The sequence below is a fragment of the Mytilus edulis genome, chromosome 11, assembly GCF_963676685.1.
Source record: "Mytilus edulis chromosome 11, xbMytEdul2.2, whole genome shotgun sequence".
Taxonomy (NCBI): Eukaryota; Metazoa; Mollusca; class Bivalvia; order Mytilida; family Mytilidae; genus Mytilus; species Mytilus edulis.
In genome coordinates, this window is record NC_092354.1 from 52,548,473 (window position 1) to 52,573,845 (window position 25,373).

Sequence of the window (25,373 nt, forward strand, 5' to 3'; positions counted from 1 at the left end):
TTATCTTTAAAGGGGACAAGAGGTGCTCCAGGTCAATAAATAAGATAACAATTAATTTAAGATATTGACAATAGATAACAGCGTTTAATTAATCTTAAATGAAAAAAAAACAAACAATACATTAAAAAATAGGAGTATTTTTTCATAATTACAGTAAACAGATTCACAACAGTGTCAATTTCTAAAAAACAGACAACAGAAAATATTCAATAACAATTAAGCTTCAAGGATCTTAAAATTTTGCCACTTTGAGCTAAAATATATAGGCACAGAACCAGGACCGTTTTTCCAATCATCAGCACATCCTCAGGACAATTTTGTTTGGCGAATTTGCAAAAATTCTGCATTAAAAAAACTATTGTAATATTCTTTACTTGGTACTTTTGACGTATCAGACAAAAATTAAGCTACAAAACGTTTTGTTTCCGTTCTGATACAAACGTTCTCTGGCAGGACAACCTTACCCACCTTGAAATAACATTAAAATGTGAATATGTTCAATTGAAGATTTCTTACTTTTATGCAATACAATGTGTTGTTGCGTAATACTTAGTAAATCTTTTTTCCGACTACACTATTTCTTTTTAATTTCTTAAACTGGAGGAAAAAAAATACCCCCACCAATTTCCAAAAACAAACCAACAACAAAAAAACCCAACAAGATGTGGCCATAAGCTATGTTCCAATTTCCAATGGAGTTTGCTACTCTAAAAACTCATTTAAATACTTCAGAAAAGTATTAAAAAGAAAATTTACATACATTATCATGGCTTAAATCAATATACCTTCAGCAGCATTTAATAGTAACTTCTTAAATTAAAATGACACCTGATCACCTCAAGACAATACATTTATCTATGAATAAAAACATTGTAAGTGAGGTAACTCTTAATCCTCAAAAATCAAACAAATTATATTGATCACAAATACACCATTCTGAATATAAAAATGTATTACCACAGAACCCTTTGATATACACTTTTGTTATATTACATATACTTCCGTCACAGTATTCGGTGTTTCTAGAAACGACTAAACAAAAATCATACTACTAGAAGAAAACTTGACATAATTTAAAACCAATGTAAGGTAGGTTATTCAAATATAACATTGTCATTTTTAACTTTTAAAATTTAATGTTAATTAAATCAAACAAATGAAATTTTATAGCCTTTGGACTAAAACTTGGAACAATTAGTAAATTAACCTAACAACCCAATGCACAGTTGGAATCAGCGTATGAAAATGTGTAATATTGATAGCATGAAAATGTTTTACTTAAAGCAAAAGGTTCCAACACAAAGAATCAAAGCTTTCCCAAAATCAACAAAGAGCAGTAGTCCAAACTTACTATTCTCTTCTATATACTGTAAAATACATGAATCAATCGATTAATCGATAATGGTCCGGTACCTATTTCAAAGAGATCAAAAGACCAATTCTTAAGTATTGTCAATTAACCAGGGTACCCTTTTTCACACTTTTCTGCCCCTAATGTATAAATGGTTTGAGCCATAACCCCAAGCCAATTCTTATCATCCCTTTGTGGTATGGTTACTTATGGTATATTGCAAAGATTAATACACTGTTCCACGAGGGATTGTCTGGACACTAGAAACATGCTTGTTTGGGCCCTTGTTTGGCCCCTTTATCTTAAACTGTTGGGACCAAAACCCTCAAATCAATCCGAACTTTCTTTTTGTGGTTTTAAATCTTGTGTTTACAAATAGATATATTCAAAAAAAAATTATTGAAGAAATTGTCTAAAATAAGAAAAAAACTAGAACTAAATTATTTTTAAAAAAGAATAAATTGCCAATTTAAAGGTGACAAATCAAAATTGTGACTAACGCAAGTGACCGTTTTATTTTTATTTTTTTAAATTTACGCGTCGGCCATATAATATTTATGATCTTTTGTTTACCTATGAATCCTGAATATAGCTCCACATATTATGATCTTTTAACATATGCAATTTGTAATTCTGTAAGACAAATGACAATATATTATGTTAATTAGTCTATGAAAAACAAACAGATAATGCATTGCGATTAAATAAATGCACAAGAGGTTCATAATTAGAACATATTAACTGCCTTAATATGTACTCCAAGATTATTTATGTTTATTTCTTTTTTACGTCAAAAAGGAAAGCCTTTCCGTCTTGTCTGTTACAAACAATGAGAATATTTTGTTTTTTGTCAAAGTGAATTCCAGCAGGTTTACACAGTTCATCTGATCCTGTTAGAATGTCCCCATAATGTCGACCATCATCATATACAACAACTACAGTGTTGGTATTTTCATCAGTCACATAGACATTCCCGTCATTATCTGTTATCACACGATTTAAATTTCGATATTTCTCATTTTCAAACCTCCACAATAGTTTGCCGTCTAGCGTGAAGCAGTTGATTATTGTGGGTTCTATACAAACAAGCCTGTCTCTGTGTACTGTTATGCCACGGATAGTGCCTACAGGTAACATACGTATAACGTTTCCCATCAGATCCATCACATGCATTTGCTTTTCAATTCTACCAATGACAACGTACAGGTTATTATCATAATATGATATTCCCCAAAGACAATCACTAGTTTCGATTGTACTGGTGACTTCACCTGTAGATAAATTTATTATCAATATGAATCTGTCAAGTGTACATGTTACTGCCACAGTATTACTGTCTATATCTGTTATATAACATGGCCTATAAGGCATAGGAATATAAAAGACTTCAGCTACATCTGTTTTGCGTATTATGAGTTTCTCATCAAAATAATCGGCAAACACTAGTGTATTGTCTACTTTCATACAGCTGCCGATGTTCATACATTCATTCCTTGACAGTTTAACATTTAATTGTTGACGCAAAGTAACAAACACAGGAAGGTTGTGTTTGACAGGAGTTTGAGCTTGGGCGAATTCCTCTCCGGTAATGGTCTTTCCTGGAAGAGATAATGAAGCTTCATATGTATTATTTGAACAGATGATTGGATTTAATTCCTGTGCAGTTAACTGGTAAAATGGACGTATTTTGAATCATACTTTGTTGTTTTGCACACTATCTATTATGAATCTTTTAACATTTCAAATTTCTATGACTACAATCTCTAACATAATAACAAAATCTTTTAGTGTTATTTTCAATTATCGAATTATTAGATTATTTGATTTTAAATTAGAATATTTGATTTTAAATTAGATTATTTGATTTTGAAATTAGATTATTTGATTTTAAATTAGATTATTTGGTTTTAAATACCGCTGAAAAGAAAACGTCATGATAATGCATGTAATGATCATTCTATTGTAAAGAATCGTAAATCATTCGGTCTCTTCACTTTAACAGTCCTCTATAGAATTTTTTTGTTTATCTTAGGAAAAAATATTGACTAGTTATGTCACCTGAAACGAATCACATGTGCCATATAACTTTTGCTCCGTTTCTCTTTTGTTTTATAAATTTGGTCAAAATTGAAACTAGAGGCTCTTAAGAGCCTGTGTCGCTCACCTTGGTGCATTTTAAACAAAAGTCACAGATGGATTGATGACAAAATTGTGTTTTGGTGATGGTGATGTGTTTGTAGATCTTACTTTACTGAACATTCTTGCTACATACAATTGTCTCTATTTATAATGAACCATTAGTTACAGAGGAAAATATTTTGATAAAAATTTACAAAGTTTATGAAAATTGTTAAATAGACTGTAAAGAGCAATTACTCCTGGATCAACTGACAATTTTGGTCATGTTGACTTATTTGCAGACCTTACAAGGTAATGTTTATATTGTAATATGCCTTTTGATATATTTAGCTTATTTAGAATGTATATTAGAGTCCACTGTTTATCCCTAGACGATAGATCACATGGCCCCCTGTGTATACTTCCCTAGAGTATACAAGTTAAATTATATTCAGGTAAATTTCAAGAAATGTATTTCAAATCTTAAAAAATTTTTTTTTTAAAATAATACCGAACTCCTAGGAAAACTCTAAACGGAAGATTTTAACCATTCAAATAAAGGCAAGAGTAGTATACCGCTGTTCGAATGTCATAAATCGATTTAGAAAATACAATACTTTCACAAAGTAGATCCGAGGGAAACACATCAACTACAAGAAGAAAACATCGAAACACTGGGGAGCAAAAAAAAAACCAAAAAACAATGCAACACACACATAAACCGATTTTCATAATAATAGACACAACTTGCATTTTAACTTGGGATGTCAACATGTTGAAGATTTACTAATCGATTACTCGTTGGGTATACCGAGCGATACTCGGGTACTTGCTCGATAAAACATCAACAAACCGAAATTGTGCTGTCAGTCGTTGTTTTCTTATGATCGTGAAACCATCAACATTATTACCTAGTACTAGATAACAGTTCAAGAAATTTTGGTACATGTACTATTTATAATAATTGGTAATAATCTTATCAATTTATTAATTAATGTCCATAGAAGAATTACATTTAATGATGAACAAAACGTGATGATTAGAGCTTACTGATACCTTCAATCCTTTTCTGAGGGCCGATACAGGGTGCATCGGAAACGTTCTTATATCAAAAATATTCTCTTGCTTACTTTTTCTGGGAAGTAGCGATTTCTCAATTTTGTTAGGTTACGTACAGTCCACATGTGAAAAAATATTCGCTGACGATAAAACGGGATGTGTGTGTGTGGGAGGGTGGTGACTAAGATTAGCTAAAAGTGTAAATCTTTGAAAAATGCTCTTATATCCTACATGTACCGCTGTTTGGAGGAATTTTAAATAACAGTTAAACAGGAACATTCCTATTGTGTCTTTTTTTATATATATGTTCAAATGCTATACTAGTTTAATTTCCTGGAAATAAGCGCTCTCAATTAAAATAATTTTGTTTACTTAAAAAAGTAACAACATTAAAACATAAACGCGATTAGTCGAGTACCATTAAAGTAATCGATACTCGGTACTAACGAACGATACTCAAGTACTCGTTAACATCCCTAAATTTAACCATGTTTTCCTGTTAGGGGTTTTCGCCAAATTTAATAGTTAGTGGGATCATAACACGTGTTTGTTTAGCTCACCTGACCTGAAAGATGGTTTTTGTCAAAAATGAAAGTGGCCGCATCCGTGTTCATCCACAACCTTTATATATGTTATGTATTATCATAAAACATAACTTACATTTCAATATTAAGGATGAACACGAATGCGGCCACTTCCGTTTTACACGGAAACCGTCTAAAATTTAACTAAAATGCTAGAATTTCGAAGATTTCAGTAATTTAGCATGACTTAATGGCGCTGCAACCCGATATATGTGCATTGCATAGTCAAAAACAGCCCATATTTATGTGGCAGACGCATTCAACTGTCCAATAAATAACTAAAAGTTTACAAAATGTTGTAAAACTGTTATATTTTGGGGCCAAAAAGGGGTCTTACCGGACCTACTCCTTTATCCAAACTTGGCCACAGTCATCCTTTAAGTATCTAGTTTTGAAAATGTGTCCGATGACTTGGCCAATAAACCAAGATGGCCGCCATGGCAAAAAATAGAACGCAGGGGTAAAATGTATATTTTGGCTTATATCTTTAAAACCAAAGCATTTAGAGCAAATCTGACATGGGGGTTAAATTGTTGATCAGGTCAAGATCTATCTGCCCTGTAATTTTCAGACGAATTGGACAACCTGTTGTTGGGTTGCTGCCCCTGAATTGGAAATTTTGCAGGTTTTGATTATTATCTTGAATACTATTATAGATAGAGATAAACTGTAAACAGCAATAATGTTCTGCAAAATAAGACCTACAAATAAGTCAACATGACCAAAATTGTCAGTCAACTCCTTAAGGAGTTATTGCCCTATATAGTCAATTTTAACATCTTTTTCGTCATTTTTTGTAACTCGTACAACAATCTTCTTCTCTGAAACTACTTGGCCAAATTTAAACTAACTTGGCCACAATCATAATTGTGGTATATAGTTTTAAAAAATGTGTCTGATGACCCCACCTAACAAACAAAATGGCCAACATGGCTAAAATTAGTACATACTGGTAAAATACAGTTTTTGCTTTATATCTTTCAAACTAAGACATTTAAGACAAATCTTTCAAGATTTAAATGTCCATCAGAATAAGATCTATCCCCTCACAAATTTTCAGATGAATCCTACAACCCGTTGTTGGTATGCTGATCTAAAATTGGTAATTTTAAGGAAATTTTGCAGTTTTTGGTTATTATCTTAAATACTATTATAGATAGAGATAAACTATAAACAGCAATAATGTTCTGCAAAATAAGACCTACAAATAAGTTAACATGACCAAAATTGTCAGTCAACCCTTTAAGGAGGCTCGAGGGTATAAAAATTTCAGAATAAAATCAAACATTTGTTTTTCATTACAAATTTTATTTATTTTCTTTTGTAGTTGTTACTTTATCATATGGTACAAACATCATTCAAAGCAATCAATTCGTGTTGGCCCCAGATGACTTTCAAAATGTATACATCATTGAAAAAGTTCCAAATGATCTCCCTTTGGTGGAAAAATGCCATTTTTTGGATCTTAAATTGAAATATCTTTTTCAACTCATCGGTGACCTATCTTTTTTAATATAATTTCCATATAGGCTGTACTTAAACTAAATTATTGTAAAATTTTAGCGATTTCTGTTATAAATTTCTTTTTTTATTTCGATATTACCTTTATTTTCCCTATTACGTCAACAGAAAACAAAACACCTTTACAAAAATGTATGCTTCTTTCGAAGGCAGATTGTGAGCGAAAATGAACGGTGACCCCACTTTTTTATTTTATTTTTCTGTTAACTATAAGATAAAGTTCATTTATAGAAAAATATAGAGAAATCCTATATACATGATTTAGACCCGCGAACCCCCTTCAGGAGTTACTGCCCTATATAGTCAATTTTAACATCTTTTTCGTCTTTTTTTGTAACTAGTACAAAATTCCTCTTCTCTGAAACTACTTGGCAAAATTTAAAATAACTTGGCCACAATCACAATTATGGTATATAATTAAGAAAATGTTTCTGATGACCCCACCTAACAAACAAAATGGCCGACATGGCTAAAATTAGAACATACTGGTAAAATATAAGTTGTTGCTTTATATCTTTGAAACTAAGACATTTAAGACAAATCTTTCAAGATTTAAATGTCCATCAGAATAAGATCTATTCCCTCACAAATTTTCAGATGAATTCTACAACCCGATGTTGGGTTGGTGCTCTAAAATTGGTAATTTTAAGGAAATTTTGCAGTTTTTGGTTATTATCTTGAATACTATTATAGATAGAGATAAAATGTAAACAGCAATAATGTCAGCAAAGTAAGTTAACATGACCAAAATTGTCAGAGAACCCCTTAGGGAGGTATTGTCCTTTATAGTCAATATTGAACAATTTTTTGTTATTTTTGTAACTTGTACAAAAATCTTCTTTTCTAAAACTATTGGCCAAATTTAACCAAACTTGGCCACAGTCATTACTAGGGTATCTATTTTAAAAAAAGGGTCTAATGACCCCGCCTACCAACCAAGATGGCCGACATCAGTATATACAGTAACAGGTGAGCGACACAGGCTCTTGAGAGCCTCTAGTTTAGATATCCATATGCTAGTTGCTACATAGTTTCGAATTGGCCAAACACTTTTATAGTTGTTGTTTTTTCTTGTCATGGCATTATCGGTTTATTTCAGACAACGTTTTAAACGTCCCTTTAGTATCTTGTGTCTATCTTTCCGAGAAGAATTTTCAATTAAAGAGGATTGCGACAAACACCTTGTTATGATATTGTAATTATGTTATATAAATGATATTGTAATTATTGTATTTATTTATGTTGGCCTGATTTGTGTTGTGTGGCCTGATAGTTGTTTACCGAACAAACTTCCGTTGTAACTTTCTAGGATGTTCCATTATAGACTGTTCTAGAATTTTCCGTGACAACTATATATAAACAGACACTCAAGTTGAACTCTCAAACTTACACTTAGACTTAGACATCGATAGATATTAGCATTCACAGCATTTGGATTGACACTTTTATTCTACAAACAACATCATACTGGATTGTGACCTTAGTAGTGAACGTAATATTCAGATTGGATTCCGAAAGATATCCGGATACAGATAAAGATAAAAGATTGGACTCATATTTTGACAGTTAAGTTGACAGTGATATTTGTGTAATACTTCTTGTAAACTTTTGTATAATAAATATTGTTAAATTTTATTATTAATTTGTGCCTTTTGTTCGCTACAATTTAAAGGTAATTTCTGGCCGTAACAACCTATTGATTAAAACATCATTTAAACCGTAGGTTAGTTAAAGCCTTGTTTCTTGCGTATACAAGAGTAAAGATGCCTTGTTGACAAGAAATCTTATCAGTGAACAAAATAAATAAAGAAGCTACTGTTTCATGAACTGTGACGCCGCCTTACACTAACGACACATAGAAAAGGTCCCATCCTGTCTCCCACACATATTTTCATATATAAGGCGAATAAACATCAAATATTGTTAAATGACACTTCTAGGTATAGCCTTTGTTTTGAAAATACTTTAAGCGTATAAAAAGACATTTAATTAAAAAAATTCAAAACACTATGTTACTGCAGAGTGAATATCTCATATTTTTTCAACAGCAAGATTGGGCATAACCTCAAAAGACGTATTGGTCTAATTAAACCACATGGCACATTTTATACAGTTTTTGTCTGCCAAAATTAAAGTATGCTAATGAAAACTTCAAAATGTACAGTTCTTATGTATAGCATGCCGACAGCAAAAGTAATCTAAGCATTATAAATATACGAGAAATAGTATGTAAAATGTTGTCACTAACTTACGTTGTATGTGTTAAGACTTACCTTCAGTTTGACTCTTTTGGTTATATCCAGACACTGGTATAGCATTGCGAGCTGACATGCGTATATTTTGAGGTAAAGTAGTCCCCATTCCTACATGAACTGCAAATTGAGAAATCAATTTTTTATCTTTCAAATATGAATGTCAAATAGATTGCTAATATTTCCGATTATATATATAACAGAAAATTATCCGTAACCAAATGAGCAATGCATCTTTACAATCACAAAATACCAAATTCCGAGGAAAATTCGAAACGGAAAGTCCCTAATCAAATGTCAAAATCAAGAGCCCAAACACATCAAACGAATGGATAACAACTGTCATATTCCTGACTTGATACAGGCATTACCGTATTTGAAAAATGATAGATTGAACCTGGTTTTATAGCTAAAAAGAATAAGGTATATTAGTATTGTAATATGTCATACAAATAAAAGTAAAATATTCAAAAGTAAATATTGTGCATTTAATAATAATTTGATAATGCAAGGATGGACTTGATTGAAATTGTAAAATAAAAACCACAAAATCAATCTATGTATGTAAAGATAGTTAATCAACCAATTGCTCAAACTTCAAAATTCATAATATAACTGCTTCCTAAATGCTTTTCACATTTGTACTTGTTTGTCTTTATCAATATTTTGATATGAGCGTCATTGATGAGTCTTATGTAGTCGAAACGCACGTTTGGCGTACTAAATTATAATCCTGGTACCTTTGATAACTATGCAAATTCCTTATTCTTTTTTATTCTGTGTTAGTAGCGTTGTCAAATCGTACAGTTTTGTTGGTTAACCAGTAGTGTAAGTTGATATGTGAAGACCTTATCTGTGTTACCCTACAAATGTATGTTTTTACAGTACGGTGAATTGAAGTTTTTCCTTTGGCATTATAAGGCATGTCTGCCAGGATTCCTAGCTAAGCTTGACTTTTAATAATCCAACACAACCGTATCATCTATAGCGTTTGTAATAACGTCACATTGAAAAAAAAAATTAAAAAATCTTATTGATTTTGTCGAATTAAAATGTCTGAAACCGATGATTCTATCTTTTCCTCTTGATGTCTCCAAAAATAATGTTGGGTGTTTCAATTTGAAATAATTACCCACCAGGAACTTGCATACATTAATTAAAGCTTTGGTTCCTTTCACGGATTTGGCTATACTTTTTGGACTTTTTGGATTATAGCTCTTCATCTTTTATATAAGCTTTGGATTTCAAATATTTTGACCACGAGCATCACTGAAGAGACATGTATTGTCGAAATGCGCATCTGGTGGACGAAAATTGGTACCGTTAATTTTATTACTACCACTGGGTCGATGCCTCTGCTGGTTGACTATTAATTAGTCCCCGAGGGTATCACCAGCCCAGTAGCCAGTACTTCGGTACTGGCATGAAAATACGGATTTTTTTGTGTTATTAAAATTTGCTGTTATAAAATGATAGAAATTATCATAAATTAAGGAATGTATCTCCCTCGTGCAAAGCTCTGATTCCTTTCACGGATTTGGCTATACTTTTTGGATCTTTTGGATTATAGCTCTTCATCTTTTATATAAGCTTTGGATTTTAAATATTTTGGCCACGAGCATCACTGAAGAGACATTTATTGTCGAAATGCGCATCTGGTGCCGGGAAATTGGTACCTTTAATTTTATTAATTACATTCCTGTCGATTTGCTTTTCACACTTTTTTAATTTCGTTTAAAGCCATGCACCTTCAGATGTAGGTCCACGTAATCATAGATCAAATCTTACACAATGAAGACAAATGATTACTGATTCAAATTACTGCTTAAAAAAACATGAACTATACTAAATATACTTTTAGAAATTGCCCCGAGCTGATCGACAAGTTGTCTAAGTTTTAATTTATTTTATGTTTTTTTTAAATTAACAATACCAATCAATAAACTGGACCTGTCAAAATTATTACCACGACGATATTTTGAAATAAGACAATTACTTTATGATTTCAATATACATTTAGTATATCAAATCTATTAAAATTGAAAAATAGTTCGTTAAATAACATTAACGGTACCAGTTTTTCTGCACCAAACGCGCATTTCGACAAATAATGTCTCTTCAGTGATGCTCGTGGCCAAAATATGTAAGATCCAAAGCTTATAAAAGATGTAGAGCTATAATCCAAAGGTTCCAAAAAGTATAGCCAAATCCGTGAAAGGAATCAGAGATTTGCATGAGGGAGATACATTCTTTAATTTATAATAATTTTTAAATCTTTGTAACAGCAAATTTAATAACACAAAAAATCCATATTTTCATGCCAGTACCGGAGTTCTGGCTACTGGGCTGGTGATACCCTCGGGGACTAACAGTCCACCAGTAGAGGCATCGACCCAGTGGTAGTAATAACATTACGGTACCAATTTTTCTTTAAATTTGATTTTCAAAAAAATTAGTTTCGTAGAAATATGAGAAATAATATGTAAAATGACATCACCAGCTAATTTGTATGAGTAAATACTTACCTACAGTTGGAACCTTTTCGGTTTTCATTAAAACTGATCTAGCATTGGGAGCTGACATTGGTCTAATGGAGAGTTTAGAAGACACCTTTTCAACAGAACCTATGATTTAGAAAATCAATGTTTTATCTTCCAAATATAAATTTCAAACAATTTGGTATTTAGTTGGGATTTTTAGATTATACAAAAATAATACATAAGAAGTTAAGAAATTCATGCAAATCCTTATGATGATGAAGAAAGGCTTTAAGGAGCTTGTGTCGTCGATCACCTGATATTTGCTTTTACAATTGATGCATGAAATTCTGCAACCATTATACTTTAGCTTTAGTTTCCGAGATATGAGCCTTAAAACTGCATTTAACCCCTATGTTCTATTTTTAGAAATGTGGCTATGTTCGTATGTAGCACGGGTCATTGAATTATTTTTAACTAAATACCCTAATGATGATTGTGGCCAAGTTCGGACAAACTCATCTCAGTAGTTTCAGATGAGACGATTATTGTAAAAGATTACAAAAAGTTACAAAATTTTGTTAAGAAGTCACTAGAAAGGGCAATAACGCCGTAAGGGGTCGATTGAACTTTTTGGTCATGTCAACCTATTTGTAGATCTTTACTGTTTTTTATCGCTTTTTACAGTTTATCTTTATCTATAATACTATTCAAGATAATAACCAGAAACTTAACCAATTCAGGAGTAGCAACCATTCAACCGGTTGTCTCATTTGTCAGAAAATTATAGGGCAGATAGATCTTGACTTGATGAACAATTTTACTCCATGTCAGATTTCCCCTAAATGATTTGTTTTCAGAAATATAAGCCAAAATCTTTATTGTATCCCTGTTTAATGTTAAGCTTTTGTGGGCATCTTGGTTGACAGGCCAGATCATCGGACACGTTTTTTAGACTATATATATCAATGATGATTGTGGCCAAATTTTGATTAATATTTGGCCCAGTAGTTGCAGAGGAGAGTATTTATATACATGTATATATATATATATATATATGTTAACGGACGACTACAGACAAATGGCGTCAAATGATGAGAAAAGCTCATCTGGCCCAATGTGCCAGGTGAGCTTAGAAAGAGATATATGTATTCAGTCTTTGTGATTTGATGTGATAGGGAGATACATATGCCTGAATAAAAGTTACAGATTTTAACTAAATATTATGCATGTTATAAAATCTTACTCTTAATGCTATTGCGAACTTGAATGCAACCTTGAAGTAAAAAATCATAAAATATTTCTATGTTTGATAAAGATACATAATGAACTCACTTTCACTGTTCAAACATAAGAACTTAAACAATAAAGCCACATTTAAGGAGGCTCGAGGGAATAAAAATTTCAGAAAAAAATTAAACATTTGTTTTTTCATTTCAAATTTCATTTATAACTTGATTAGTTGTTACCTTATCGTATAGTACAAAAATCATTCCAAAAAATCAATCCATTTTGGTCCCAGATGACTTTTGAATGTATATATCATTAAAAAAGCTCCAAATTATCTCCCTTTTGTGTGCAAACAAGCCTTTGTTTTGGCATTTAAATTTAAATATCTTTTTTAAATCATCGGTGACCTATATTTTTTTATTATTATTTTCAAATAAGCTGTACTAAAGCTAAACTATTGAAAAATTTGAGCATTTTCTGTAATTTACTTTTTTTTATTTCGATATTACCTCTTTTTCTCCTATTAGTTCAACAGGAAAACAAGTACCTTAACAAACAGTTATCAAAGGTACCAGGATTATAATCTAGTATGCTTCTTTCCAAGAAAGATTGTGAGCGTAAATGACGGTGACCCCATTTTTTTAATATTATTTTTCTATTAACTATAATCCCCTATGGATTAATTTTCTTTCGTGGTAACCCTTTTCTCTGGGTTGATGAACAACATATACTTTCGTTTATATTTGATCGTGTGGTTTAGTAAAATGTGTATGCAAACCTTTATACAATTAATGTTAACACCACTGCAGCTTTTGCGCCAGGTTAAGTAAATTTCAAAAACTGTTCCGCAAAACCTGGTGTTTCGCGCGTATTTGATATTTGAATTTGATTTTCAAAAAACTTATTTTAGTAAGAATATGAGAATTAATATGTAAAATGACACCACCAGCTAATTTGTATGTGTAAATACTTACCTACAGTTGGAACCTTTTCGGTTTTCATTAAAACTGATCTAGCATTGGGAGCTGACATTGGTCTAATGGAGAGTTTAGAAGACACCTTTGCAACAGAACCTATGATTTAGAAAATCAATGTTTTATCTTCCAAATATAAATTTCAAACAATTTGGTATTTAGTTGGGATTTTTAGATTATACAAAAAAACAAGTTGAGCAATTCATGCAAATCCTTATGATCATGAATGAAGGCTTTAAGGAGCTTGTGTCGTCGATCACCTGGTATTTTCTTTTACATCTGATGCATGAAATTATGCAATCATTATACTTTTGATTTAGTTTCCGAGATATGAGCCATAAAACTGCATTTAACCCCTATGTTCTATTTTCAGAAATGTGGCTCTGTTCGTATGTAGCACGGGTCATTGAATTCTTTTTAACTAAATACCTCAATGATGCATGAATAAAAGTTACAGATTTTAACTAAATATTATGCATGTTATGATATCTTACTCTTAATGCTATTGCGAACATGAATGCAACCTTGAAGTAAAAAACATAAAATATTTCTAGGTTTGGTAAAGATACATAATGAACTCACTTCCACTGTTCAATCATAAGAACTTAAATAATAATTCCACATGTAAGGAGGCTCGAGGGAATAAAAATTACAGAAAAATTTAAACATTTGTTTTTTCATTACAAATTTTATTTATAACTTGATAAGTTGTTACTTTATCGTATGGTACAAAATTCATTGCACAAAATCAATCCGTTTTGGTCCCAGATGACTTTTGAATGTATATATCATTGAAAAAGCTCCAAATTATCTCCCTTTTGTGCAAAAATGCCTTGTTTTGGCCTTTAAATTTAAATATCTTTTTTAAATCATCGGTGAGCTATATGTTTTTATTATTATTTTCAAATAAGCTGTACTAAAACTAAACTATTAAAAACTTTGAGCGTTCTCTGTAATTTTCTTTTTTCTTTTTATTCTATATTACCTCTATTTCTCCTATTAGTTCTTTCGAAGACAGATTGTGAGCATACATGACGGTGACCCCATTTTTTAAATTTTATTTTTCTATAAAGTATAAGATAAAGTTAATTTATAGAAAAATATAGTGAAATCCTTTATTAAGCAAAATATTTGATTTAGACCCGCGAGCCCCCTAAAACAATACATATACAACATAATTTGATTGATAAAACTGTAATGTAAGGACAAGACTAACATATGGAAATTAACAGCAATGAAATGATTATACACTAAACATATTTCAAAATTTTATTTTTTATTTTTTTTAAGAATCGGTTAAGCCTTAATTCTCTATAAGGAAAAAAATATCTATGTACCTTGTGTTTGACCACTAGTATCAGCTGATATATATCTTGTTGAAGTTAGTTTCTGTGAATAACGATGTTCAGCATTGGCAATGGCTGATTGATAGGGCATTTGATACCGAAGATGTTTCAATTCAAGAGACGGCGATGAACTATATTCTAATTCCCTGGTTACAGTCGTTGTGCATCTGCTTGAATTCGAGGACCCTATGTCCCTTACTGCATATACAGAAATAAGTATGATCAGTAGTTGTTAAGATACTATAAGTATGCCTTTGGCTTGGTTTTTTCTAGCTTTGCAGTTTATATTAAACTTCAGTCATGAAATATCAATATTCTCTCGATAAACAGTAATCGAACTCTTGTGTACCTATTTACTTCGATAATAAAAAGGGTGTTGAAAATTTATCTATCCTTCATCTTTTTGAAATTCTTTTTGTTAAGGTAAGATTTACTTACTGCAGGTATTTTCAGATAAAGTTTTCAAGATTGTTTTTAATTTAAAAAAAAACAAAACAATTAACACTCTGCCTGTGAGTTTGTCTTGCGTGTTATTTTATTTCTACGCGTAATCGTAAGCTCAAATTATCATAGAATCATTGCAAACACAATAACTTAACTTTTACTCAACGTTCTAGATTTGTTTTATAACCTTAGCAATATAATTGATCTTACAGATGTAAGTTATAAAACAGGGTTGCTCACACTCATCTATGTGCATTATAAAAATTGAAAACTTAATATTTCTCGACTAAGATCTCTTTTGTATTGTTTTTTCTTGCTATAAATGTTTGTTTGTAAAATTGATCTTTATCCATTATAATAGTTATCAAAAGTACCAGGATTATAATTTAGTACGCCAGACGCGCGTTTCGTCTAAATAAGACTTATCAGTGACGCTCAAATCGAAATATTTATAAAGCCAAACAAGTCCAAAGTTGAAGAGCATTGAGGATCAAACATTCCAAAAAGTTGTGCCAAATACGGCTAAGGTAATCTATGCCTGGAATAAGAAAATCCTTAGTTTTTCAAAAAATTCAAAGTTTTGTAAACAGGAAATTTATAAAAATGACCGATATTATAGGCAAATAAAAAGATAAAGATCATAATGAAAGAGCAACAAAACTGCTTGCACGAGTAGACTATAAAATTTAGCCATGTTGATGTGTTTGTAGATCTTGTATTGCTATCATTTTTATGTTTATCACTTGGCGGAATTTTAAGGAAATTTTGCAGTTTTTGGTTATTATCTTGAATATTATTATAGATAAAACAGCAATAATGGTCAACAAAGTAAGCTCTATAAATAGGCCAACATGACCAACGTCAGTTGACCCATTAAGGAGTTATTGCCCTTAACAGTAAATGTTTAACCATTTTTCAAATATTTTACTATTCTTTAAAAAAAATCTTCTCCCCTGAAACTACTGGGACAAATTTAAGCAAACTTAGCCAAAATCATCATTAGGGTTTCTAGTTATAAAAATGTTTGCGATGACCTGGTCAACCAACCAAGTTGGCCGCCATGGCTGAAAATAGTACATAGGGCTGAAATGCAGATTTGGGCTTATATCTCTAAAATCACAGCATTTAGAGCAAATTTAAATGGTGTTAAATTGTTTATCTGGTCAAGATCTATCTGCCCTGAAATTTTTAGACAACCTGTTGTTTGGTCGCTGCCCCTGAATTATTAATTTTAAAGACATTTTGCAGATTTGGTTATTATCTTGAATATTATTATAGATAGAGGTAAACTGTAAATAGCAATAATGTTTAGCAAAATAAGATCTACAAATAAGTTAACATGACCAAAATTGTTAAATGACCCCTGAAGGAGTTATTGCCCTTTATAGTCAATTTTTGGTGGACGTTTCGTCCCCGAGGGTATGACCAGCCCAGTACTCAATGCTTCGGTGTTGACATGAATATCAATAATGTGGTCATTTTTATTCATTTCCTGTTTATAAAACTTTGAATTTTCCGAAAAACTAGGGATTTTCTTTTCCAAGGCAAAGATTACCTTAGCCGTATTTGGCACAATTTTTTGGAATTTTGGATCCTCAATGCTCTTCAACTTTGTTCTTGCTTGGCTTTATAAACATTTTGATATGAACGTCACTGATGAGTCTTATGCAGCCGAAACGCGCGTCTGGCGTACTAAATTATAATTCTGGTACCTTTGATAACTATTTATCAATTTTCATTAAAAAAAATTATTTTTTAGAAAATATTTTCTACTGTAATTACTGGGCTAACTTCATTATAGATAGAGATAATTGTAGCAACAAGAATATTTAGTAAAGTTAGATCTACAAACACATCACCATCACCAAAACACAATTTTGTCATGAATTTATCTTTGTCCATTGTTTAATATGCACATAGACCAAGGTGAGCGACACAGGCTCTTGAGAGCATCTAGTTTCTTTATATTGTACAATTTTGAAAAAAACTTCAAATCTGAACAAGTAAAACTGCGAGCTACTGCTCACTAATGATACCCCGCCGGAATATTTCGGTAAACAGGAAGTTGTGGAGTGATGAATCGGAAAACGCATCAAACGATGTAGCTGAATTATATAAACCCTGAAACCAAATTTCAGAATTCCTTGTCAAGTAGTTCTTGAGAAAAATGCGACATTTTTCAAAGCGGGGGTATAGTAATAAAAATAGACCTTTAGCGGTAAAATAAACCCTTAGATTTTTTACTTGTTTTTCGTTTTTTGTGTACTGCTATTTGTTTGTTGGTCTGAGTTTGAAGGCCCCTTAAGCACAACACAAAGATTTTATACCTCCAGTTCCCCAGTTTTTAAATGCTGTAACTTTCTTTATAATGTTTGAAAATTTATAAAAGAGGTATTTATGGATAGCTTTTAGATTACTCTTTTTCAAATCAATGCAATGTTAGTATTATACAACAATTATGTCATAAATAATAATTCAAACTGTGTCTACAACATTTTACAAGAAATTTCCACTTTCAATTGAAATAACCTTCTTCGTGGATACGCCGAGAGAGTTGATTTTATAATATGTTGTTCCTAGAGACATTATCTACAAAAGGGTGTCTCAGATTTTGAATAGAATGTATAGGTCAATTTTTACACCTAATCAAATAATATCTAATTTTATGTGGTAAGGATGTTTACACTAATAACAGATGTATGAGAGAATGGAATAATATAGCGATAGTTTGAGACACTCTTTTGTAGCTCCTGTTGTGTTGATTCAGAAATAGTTGATTACATAATGATTTTATAACAAAAATATTGCATTCATTTAAAAGATTAATCTTTTATCTATCTATATATAACTCTTTTATTAATTTATATGCAGTAATAAAAAAAAATATGCATTTTACAGGTCGGAGATTGGAAACAAAAAAAAATATTTGTATTGTGCTTCCTTATGTATCTTTCTTCTGTATTAAGGTATGCTTTAACAGTGCAAACAAAGAAGAAGACGAAAAGTAGTATTATATATATAAAAAAAGAAATAGATAGGATCAATCATAAGTAATTCGTTTGAATTTAATTTTTCAGGAATATTTACAGATAAATTATATATTTAACTATACTGAAATCATAAATATGGACTAGTTACCAAGACTTATAGGTAAGAGCGTTGCAGTTATCTTGTTGTTTGTTTCGCTTCCATTGGAATATTTGGAAAGGGCTTCAGTTATTTTACTCATCTGCTCTTCCATTTTAATATCAGTTTCAAACAAGTCGGCCTGTATATCGAAGTTAAGATAACATGCGTTTACCATGGGCTTTGATTTATTCCATTGTGTTGGTTCTGTAAGTGTAAATAATATATATAAAAAAGCAGTTTATATATACTGTTCATGTAATGTGATTTGTTTAGATGTTTTGTCTGCCTACTGGTTTGTCCAATTTTTATTGCCGATCTTTTATTTTCTACAAAATTAGTAGTAGTGTACGCTCCCTAGATGTGTTAAGCATAAAAAAGATTTGGGACGTCAGCATCTCTTTTATTGTTGTTCAATCATGTTTTCTGGATCCGGGCTTGCAGTTTGGTACGTCAGCTGCTCGTTTTTTTCTAATTAAGAATCATCAGTTGTACATAGAATTGTAGATCGGTCACATCATAAAACAGCCAAAAGGCATTAGAAACCCAAAATTGTAGCAAAGGCATCACAGCCGTTTTTTCATGGCGTATACAAATCTTACAAAATAAACCTGTGCTAAAGATATACGTCCGTATAACAACGCCCGGTTATAATAGGCTAGGTCCGATATCTCGTTTAAGATAATGCCATGCAATGCACGGATGAAATCATTATAACATCTTTTTAAAGGTTTGCAGATTTCCTGTTGGAAGGCATACATTTGGTTATTATTTGTTCTTTCTTGAGGTTATTTCAGAAAACGTTCTAGACGCGCGAACTTTATAATGTGTTCTCCAGTTCAGATATTAGTACCTAGGAACTCTCATCAAAGATACCAGGATTTAATTTTGTATTTTGCCAGACGCGCGTTTCGTCTACAAAAGACTGATCAGTGACGCTCGAACCCACAAAAGTTAAAAAGGCCAAATAAAATACAAAGTTGTAAGTTAACCTTAGAGTAATTAGGCCGTATAGCTCCTTACATGTCCTTGTTTTTTTGGGTGAGGGGATCTCGTTGAAGGTGAAGAATTATAACAACGATTGTTTAAAATTTATGAAGTTTTAGTTTTCATTATACTATGGCAGACAATTGTCTTAACTTATATATCGTTCATTAACATTCAGTTAAGATCCATACCAGCATGGAACGGCCGTAGAAAATATTTATTGAAACATTAAGTATACCAAAATAGTCGTTACAACTCGTGGTAAGAGTATTAATGGAACATTAACAACAAACCTTCTATAGGTAACAGAACCATCTCAATACTTTCAGTAGCAAATGTCTTAATACGTTCCAAAATCTTTTCTAGAAATAAAACCACTGTGGATTGTAACAATTCATCTGTTTTAATCATTTCCAACGAAATATCTGCATTCAGGACAATACTCCCTTTTGTGGCAACAATGAACTCTATTCCAGTTAAGCATTCATTTATTTCGTCTTTGAACGAATTGAGGATATCAATATTTTTCTCGACATCATCCTCGGTTTCAAAGATGATCTGTAAACGAACTGTCTGTCTTCCTACTCAAGATATATATAATTTTATAATGATTTTATGTATATCTGTCTGAACATTTAATACAGGCATCAACTGAGTCGTGATACAATTTAGTCCATTAATTCGTAAAATAAACAGCGTAATAAACTCTTTAAAATATTTACTAAGAAAAGAATGATATCAGAAAGACATCAATCACTAGGGAGAATATATATGGAAGAAAAAACATTGTACTTGTTTACATTTGTAAATGATCGTCAATTTGAGGTATAAAAGAACATATAATTTACTATATTCATGCAGATGTTAAATCAATCCGCGTTTCATGGTATATTTTGCATGACAATAGTTTTGATATTTTTATGTTCGTCTTTCCCTATAGTAAGCATCTGTATTAAACATATAGTGGCGCCTTAATTTAGTGGTACAGGATAATATACAGTACATCTATAGATTTATATCTATTATCTTTAACATATTGAAATTGTTATTGATTGACATCAACTTTCTTATAGTTTAAACATGTTCTCGATATCTGCACGAGAAAATTGCAATGATTTATCCCCAACTCACTAATACTTCTAAATTTTATGTTTGCCCTTTTTTGCATTGCACTAAATGATGAAATATTGTTTTGTTATTTGTAATTATCTTTGTCATTAATCATCTTTATACATTGATTGTTTAATATATTTCTTGAATACATCACATATAACTTATAAATGTTAAATCTATAAAAAATATTGATCATTTTAAGGCAAATTACCATCTAACATTTCATCTTTTAAATGAGATCGAAGATTCCTCAAACTTGTTTCAAAGGTATCTCCCCAGTAAAACTTTACTGGCTTCTTTTCACATTTGACTGTAGAAGAAAAGATATTGCATAGCTATAAAAACTCATATATATATATATACGTGTTGTTTCCTGTACACATCCTAATGTTCTTATCTGTACTCAGCGTCTAAGATGTCAAAATTATAAGTTTACATTTATTACCAGTTTGATTATTTAATAAGAAACCAGGACATTTTAAAGAAATTAATGTCCTTCTACAACCTTTAGGCGCAGAGTCTTTTTGAAAGGGAGACTGGTAGAGATTTGGGGATTATTTCACTCGGCCCATGATCTGGGCCTATCATGTTTGATAATTTGCAAGTTTGAAAAATGGAATTAGGGTCTAAAAGTGGGTAACTCTGGACCCTCATCCACTTCATCTTTTAGAGGGGAGGTCTACAACAGGTGGGACACTACTAACTTGGGCATTAGTAATACACATGTTTCCCCGTCACTCCTCATTGTAGGTGATGGTTTAATCGTGTTTAACTACCATGGGTATGTCAACATAAAGTAATGTCACAAAGTAACAATGTATATTCTAGTCATGAAAATGTAAATACAAGTTGGTGTAATGAAATGTATGTTTAATTTGAACAATTTATGTTGTAGTGTCAAAGGTTTTCATATGATAACAAAGAACGGAACCTTAACACAACTGAGAAAAATATGCGGACATTTAGTATTTTAATCTTGATATCTGTGAATTACATTAACAACAAACAAAGAGAGACAACTCTTTAACAAGGAAATTACTTCAACATATTTTAGAAACAACAACAAATCTTGATCGTTGCTTTTTTTTCTCACCGTCATCCAATCAGTATTATTTTAGGGTCACAGGAAAACAAAGGTAAACAAAAATGGTTATCATATCGACATGAATTCTGTTTTCCAGCAGTTTCAAAGTCCATTCAGATACATTTGACATTCTTAGAACTTGGATTGGAATTAGTAACAAATGCATGTCATGAACATATGAAAGCTTATTGTAATAAATTTGTATAATGTAACTGTAAGAGATACAATCTGAACACTTTTTCTTGTTTTGCAAAATATCTGTTTATTACAAAAATTATAAGGATGCAGAACGGTGTCACTCAAAAAGTTATAAATAAAGGCGACAATAGTTTGACAATGTTCAAATTTCGTAACTTGAATAGAAATAGACAAATTAAGGTACTGAACAGAAACAGGTAATTCTATGAACTTCAAATATATGTACAATACTAGTATTTCGGAATTTAAGCTGAATTAGGATATAAAAAAAACGTACTAAAATATTGTTTTCAAATTTAAGGATTCATTACGGTTAAAAATTGATGTCGAATGATATAGGAAACGAACGATACTTCAAACACCCTACAATTGTTTTTGAAAGCCAACTATGAAAACTATTTAAGATACTAATCATGAAATGTTTCTAAACAAAAACAACCACGACTTTTCTTGGGATTTATTATTTATATTGTTAAAGTTTTTGAGTTGACTCTAGGTAAATAGTATGTGTATGATCCAGACCTTATGAGTATTTGGACCGTACGCGTACGGTCTGGACCGTATGCGTACTTTTTCAAAATACTCATACGGTCGGACCGTACGTGTACGGTCTGACTAATATTTAAAAGTTGGTCAAGTTTATTAGATGCAAGTGCATATTGCAGATCTACATAACTTAACTCTCAAATTAATATAAAAAAGTTGAATTGAAATTTAAATAAAAACTATATATTCTAACTATTTAAAAAAATCACACTTATCAACTCTGTTAATCTCTTGAATTCAGCATGTCGATCAGTTATACATTAATTGAATTATGATCACTGAAATTGAAGATGCCTGAAGTAAAAATAAGATGGGAGGAGAGTTGTTTTAGAATGTTTAGCAACTTTACAAAAAATGTAAATGCAAAGGAACATGTATGAACTGGAAACATGTACATTTTTAAATGTTATAAATATTACGTTACTTGTTGTAGCAAGTGTCACCTTGGGCGAGTGTACCAACAATAGGATTTAGATATACAATTAAATAAATGTTTAATTTCAATTGTTCGTTTGTTCGTTTGTTCAGTTTATCAATCTAATTGTAATAATAACAATTTGTAAAACTAAAAATACTGTCCGACCGTACGCGTATGTTCGGACAGTATACGTATACGGTCCGGACCGTACGCTCCAAATACTCAAATGGTCTGGAACATGTACATTTTCATCCTCCGCACGTTTGGTTTGAGCATGTCTGATTTGAGAAACTCCGCACCGGACATTCCATACAAAATTATATGTTTTCATCTTATGGAAACACTTTTACCATATTTTAATGTTTGATGGAACGTATTCATGTATATGAAAGATGTAAGCAATGATCAAAATAATCAAAATAAACAAGGGTCATTACACGAAAATATTGTAATACTGCAGTTATTGGAAAATTCACTAAAAGGTTAGACTTGATGACTTACATTTAATGTTTTCTATCCCCTTCATTGCATTCTCATATTTTATTTGTGTTTCCGCATCTATTGCACATTTTTTGTGCCCAATTATTCGCCTTTCATAGTCATGATAGTCATGATAGTTGCTGTTTTGGAAAAAATGAAGATCAATTCTACGACAAATATCTTGAAACTTATTGAAGTAATTATCGAATTCCGGTTTATCAATATTGGTGTCACGTCGATGAGCAAGTTGATTTCTATAGCATCGTATGCGTTCAATATCAGCGCCCAAACTAATATCTGCATCGTCGGGAAAAATTCCCCATCCGTTAGTTGGAGAAGGTATAAGCGAAAACTGTGTCAATAGTCTACAAGCTAGTGTAATATCTAACGAATCATAAGTATTTGAATTCTGTAGTTCTTTAAGGCTTGTCTGTTGTTCTGGATAGAATTTTTTTAGATATGGCTCACACATTTGATACAGATGACTTGCAGATGTTCTTGATTTAATAACCTGTCTTAGAATTTTCGGAAAAGTTTTGATGATGGCCATCGAAAGCCTAGAATACCTTTCGTGCTCTTTACTTTCACTATTTGGTAAGAACTTCGTAACTTCAAAATTAAACAAATTGTAAATGAGAAATTTCAAATGACTTTAGACAATAATGTGAATACTAGTATATGGTAAACCAAAAACATAAAAGTAAAATCGTTTGACATGTTTCCTTTCTTGATATGTTTGTATTTGGATATCTAAGTGATTGGGGTGAATGTGTTACGCAAATAGTACCACAGCAGTGGCTATTTGTTAAAATGTAATTATAGTTTACCGAGCTCAGTGTACACAAGATTTGAATCGTAAATATCCTGCTAGTAATTATGTCAACGAAAATTCGAGCATCGGTCGTCATTAACGAGTACCGAATACCAAAATGATACTCGATTAATCTCCTTGGTTAAATATTAAAACATTGTTCTAAAGAACGCCTTTCAGCTTGGTTAGAGAATCAACGGAATTCATAAAAAAAAGGTTGTTGACAATCTGTTTCGTATGTTCTAAAATATGTTTCTATCATTTAATAGAAGAAAACCAAAGAACGTTAATGACCTAGGGTGGTTATTTGCTTATGAAATCATAGTTAACTGAATTGGAAATATTAATTTAGCTTATAATAACCTTTGTCGATCATGCATTGGATTACAGCTATCAAACCCAAGAAAATTAATTTGCTAGCGAATACTTAAGTACTGCTCGAAAATTCGAAGTTTTCGATTAGTAACTCTTCGTCGAATTGACATCTCTACTGTGTTTTTACGAATTTTACGAAATCACATTGTTGACACTTGGCAAAGGATATTATTGTTAATGCTTAACATGAAATTCAAAATACAGATTCATCTGTACTTGAATTTCGTTGAATCGAAATCTATAATAATCCTAATGTACGTGAGACTTACCTTCGATTGCTTTAATCAGTGATAGGTCTTGTAGTACGGAAGTAGTATCTATTCCAGACCTGCTTAAAGTGTTATACATACTTCTTAAAGTGTCTTGTTTAAAAAAGGAATCCGTTCTGGAAACTATCAATTCGATGTTCTGTAGCAGCTTATCGGAATAATTTTGTGTTACCTCTTCAGGTTTGATGCTAACTATTAAATTTGTTGCATTAATTATCCGTTGTATATCGTCGGTCATTTCTACTTCTACATCATCATGAGGGACATTTCCCCATTTACATTTAGTTTCGTCTATCATATTTTCAAATCTAAGTATTTTGTAGCATATTTCAGTTGTAAAATCGTCCATGTTTGGGAGCTTGTCCATTAGAGCAATTTCATTTTCCCTTAACACAAAACGGTATTCGTTCTTCTCATATTTCCGTTTTAACCCAAGTGGAGTTATATACTGTCTTAAAATAATCTGCATAACTTGAGGAAACAATCTCAGGACCATGCATCCTAACTTTGCATGTCGTTCTTTATATGAATCGGACATTATGCCAACTTATCTTATCGTACCGCTTGATTTCCAACGCACAAACCTTTTCAAACATGTTGTCTCAAGGTG

General features: G+C 31.5%; 1 protein-coding gene across 1 annotated transcript; it reads right to left on the reverse strand.

The window, feature by feature from the left end:
• Positions 1-1,391: 1,391 nt before the first annotated feature.
• On the reverse strand, positions 1,392-25,373 carry LOC139495797 (uncharacterized). Its single transcript, XM_071284171.1, has 10 exons — positions 24,764-25,373; positions 23,330-23,917; positions 20,794-20,892; positions 19,763-20,050; positions 18,495-18,689; positions 14,904-15,110; positions 13,567-13,665; positions 11,411-11,509; positions 8,907-9,005; positions 1,392-2,949 (listed from the first exon to the last, which is right to left on the reverse strand). The coding sequence occupies exons 1-10, from the start codon at positions 25,299-25,301 to the stop codon at positions 2,126-2,128; spliced, it is 3,036 nt and encodes a 1,011-aa protein (XP_071140272.1). The 5' UTR covers positions 25,302-25,373; the 3' UTR covers positions 1,392-2,125.

Bases quoted from the DNA above. Each gene is read 5' to 3' on its own strand.
- LOC139495797 (XM_071284171.1), bottom strand. From the start codon at position 25,301: ATGTCCGATTCATATAAAGAACGACATGCAAAGTTAGGATGCATGGTC. The intron at 20,051-20,793 runs GTAATTTGCCTT...TATCTTGAGTAG, and splicing joins AAAAGATGAAATGTTAGATG to GAAGACAGACAGTTCGTTTA. The intron at 13,666-14,903 runs GTACATAGATAT...TCTAAATCATAG, and splicing joins TACTAGTGGTCAAACACAAG to GTTCTGTTGCAAAGGTGTCT.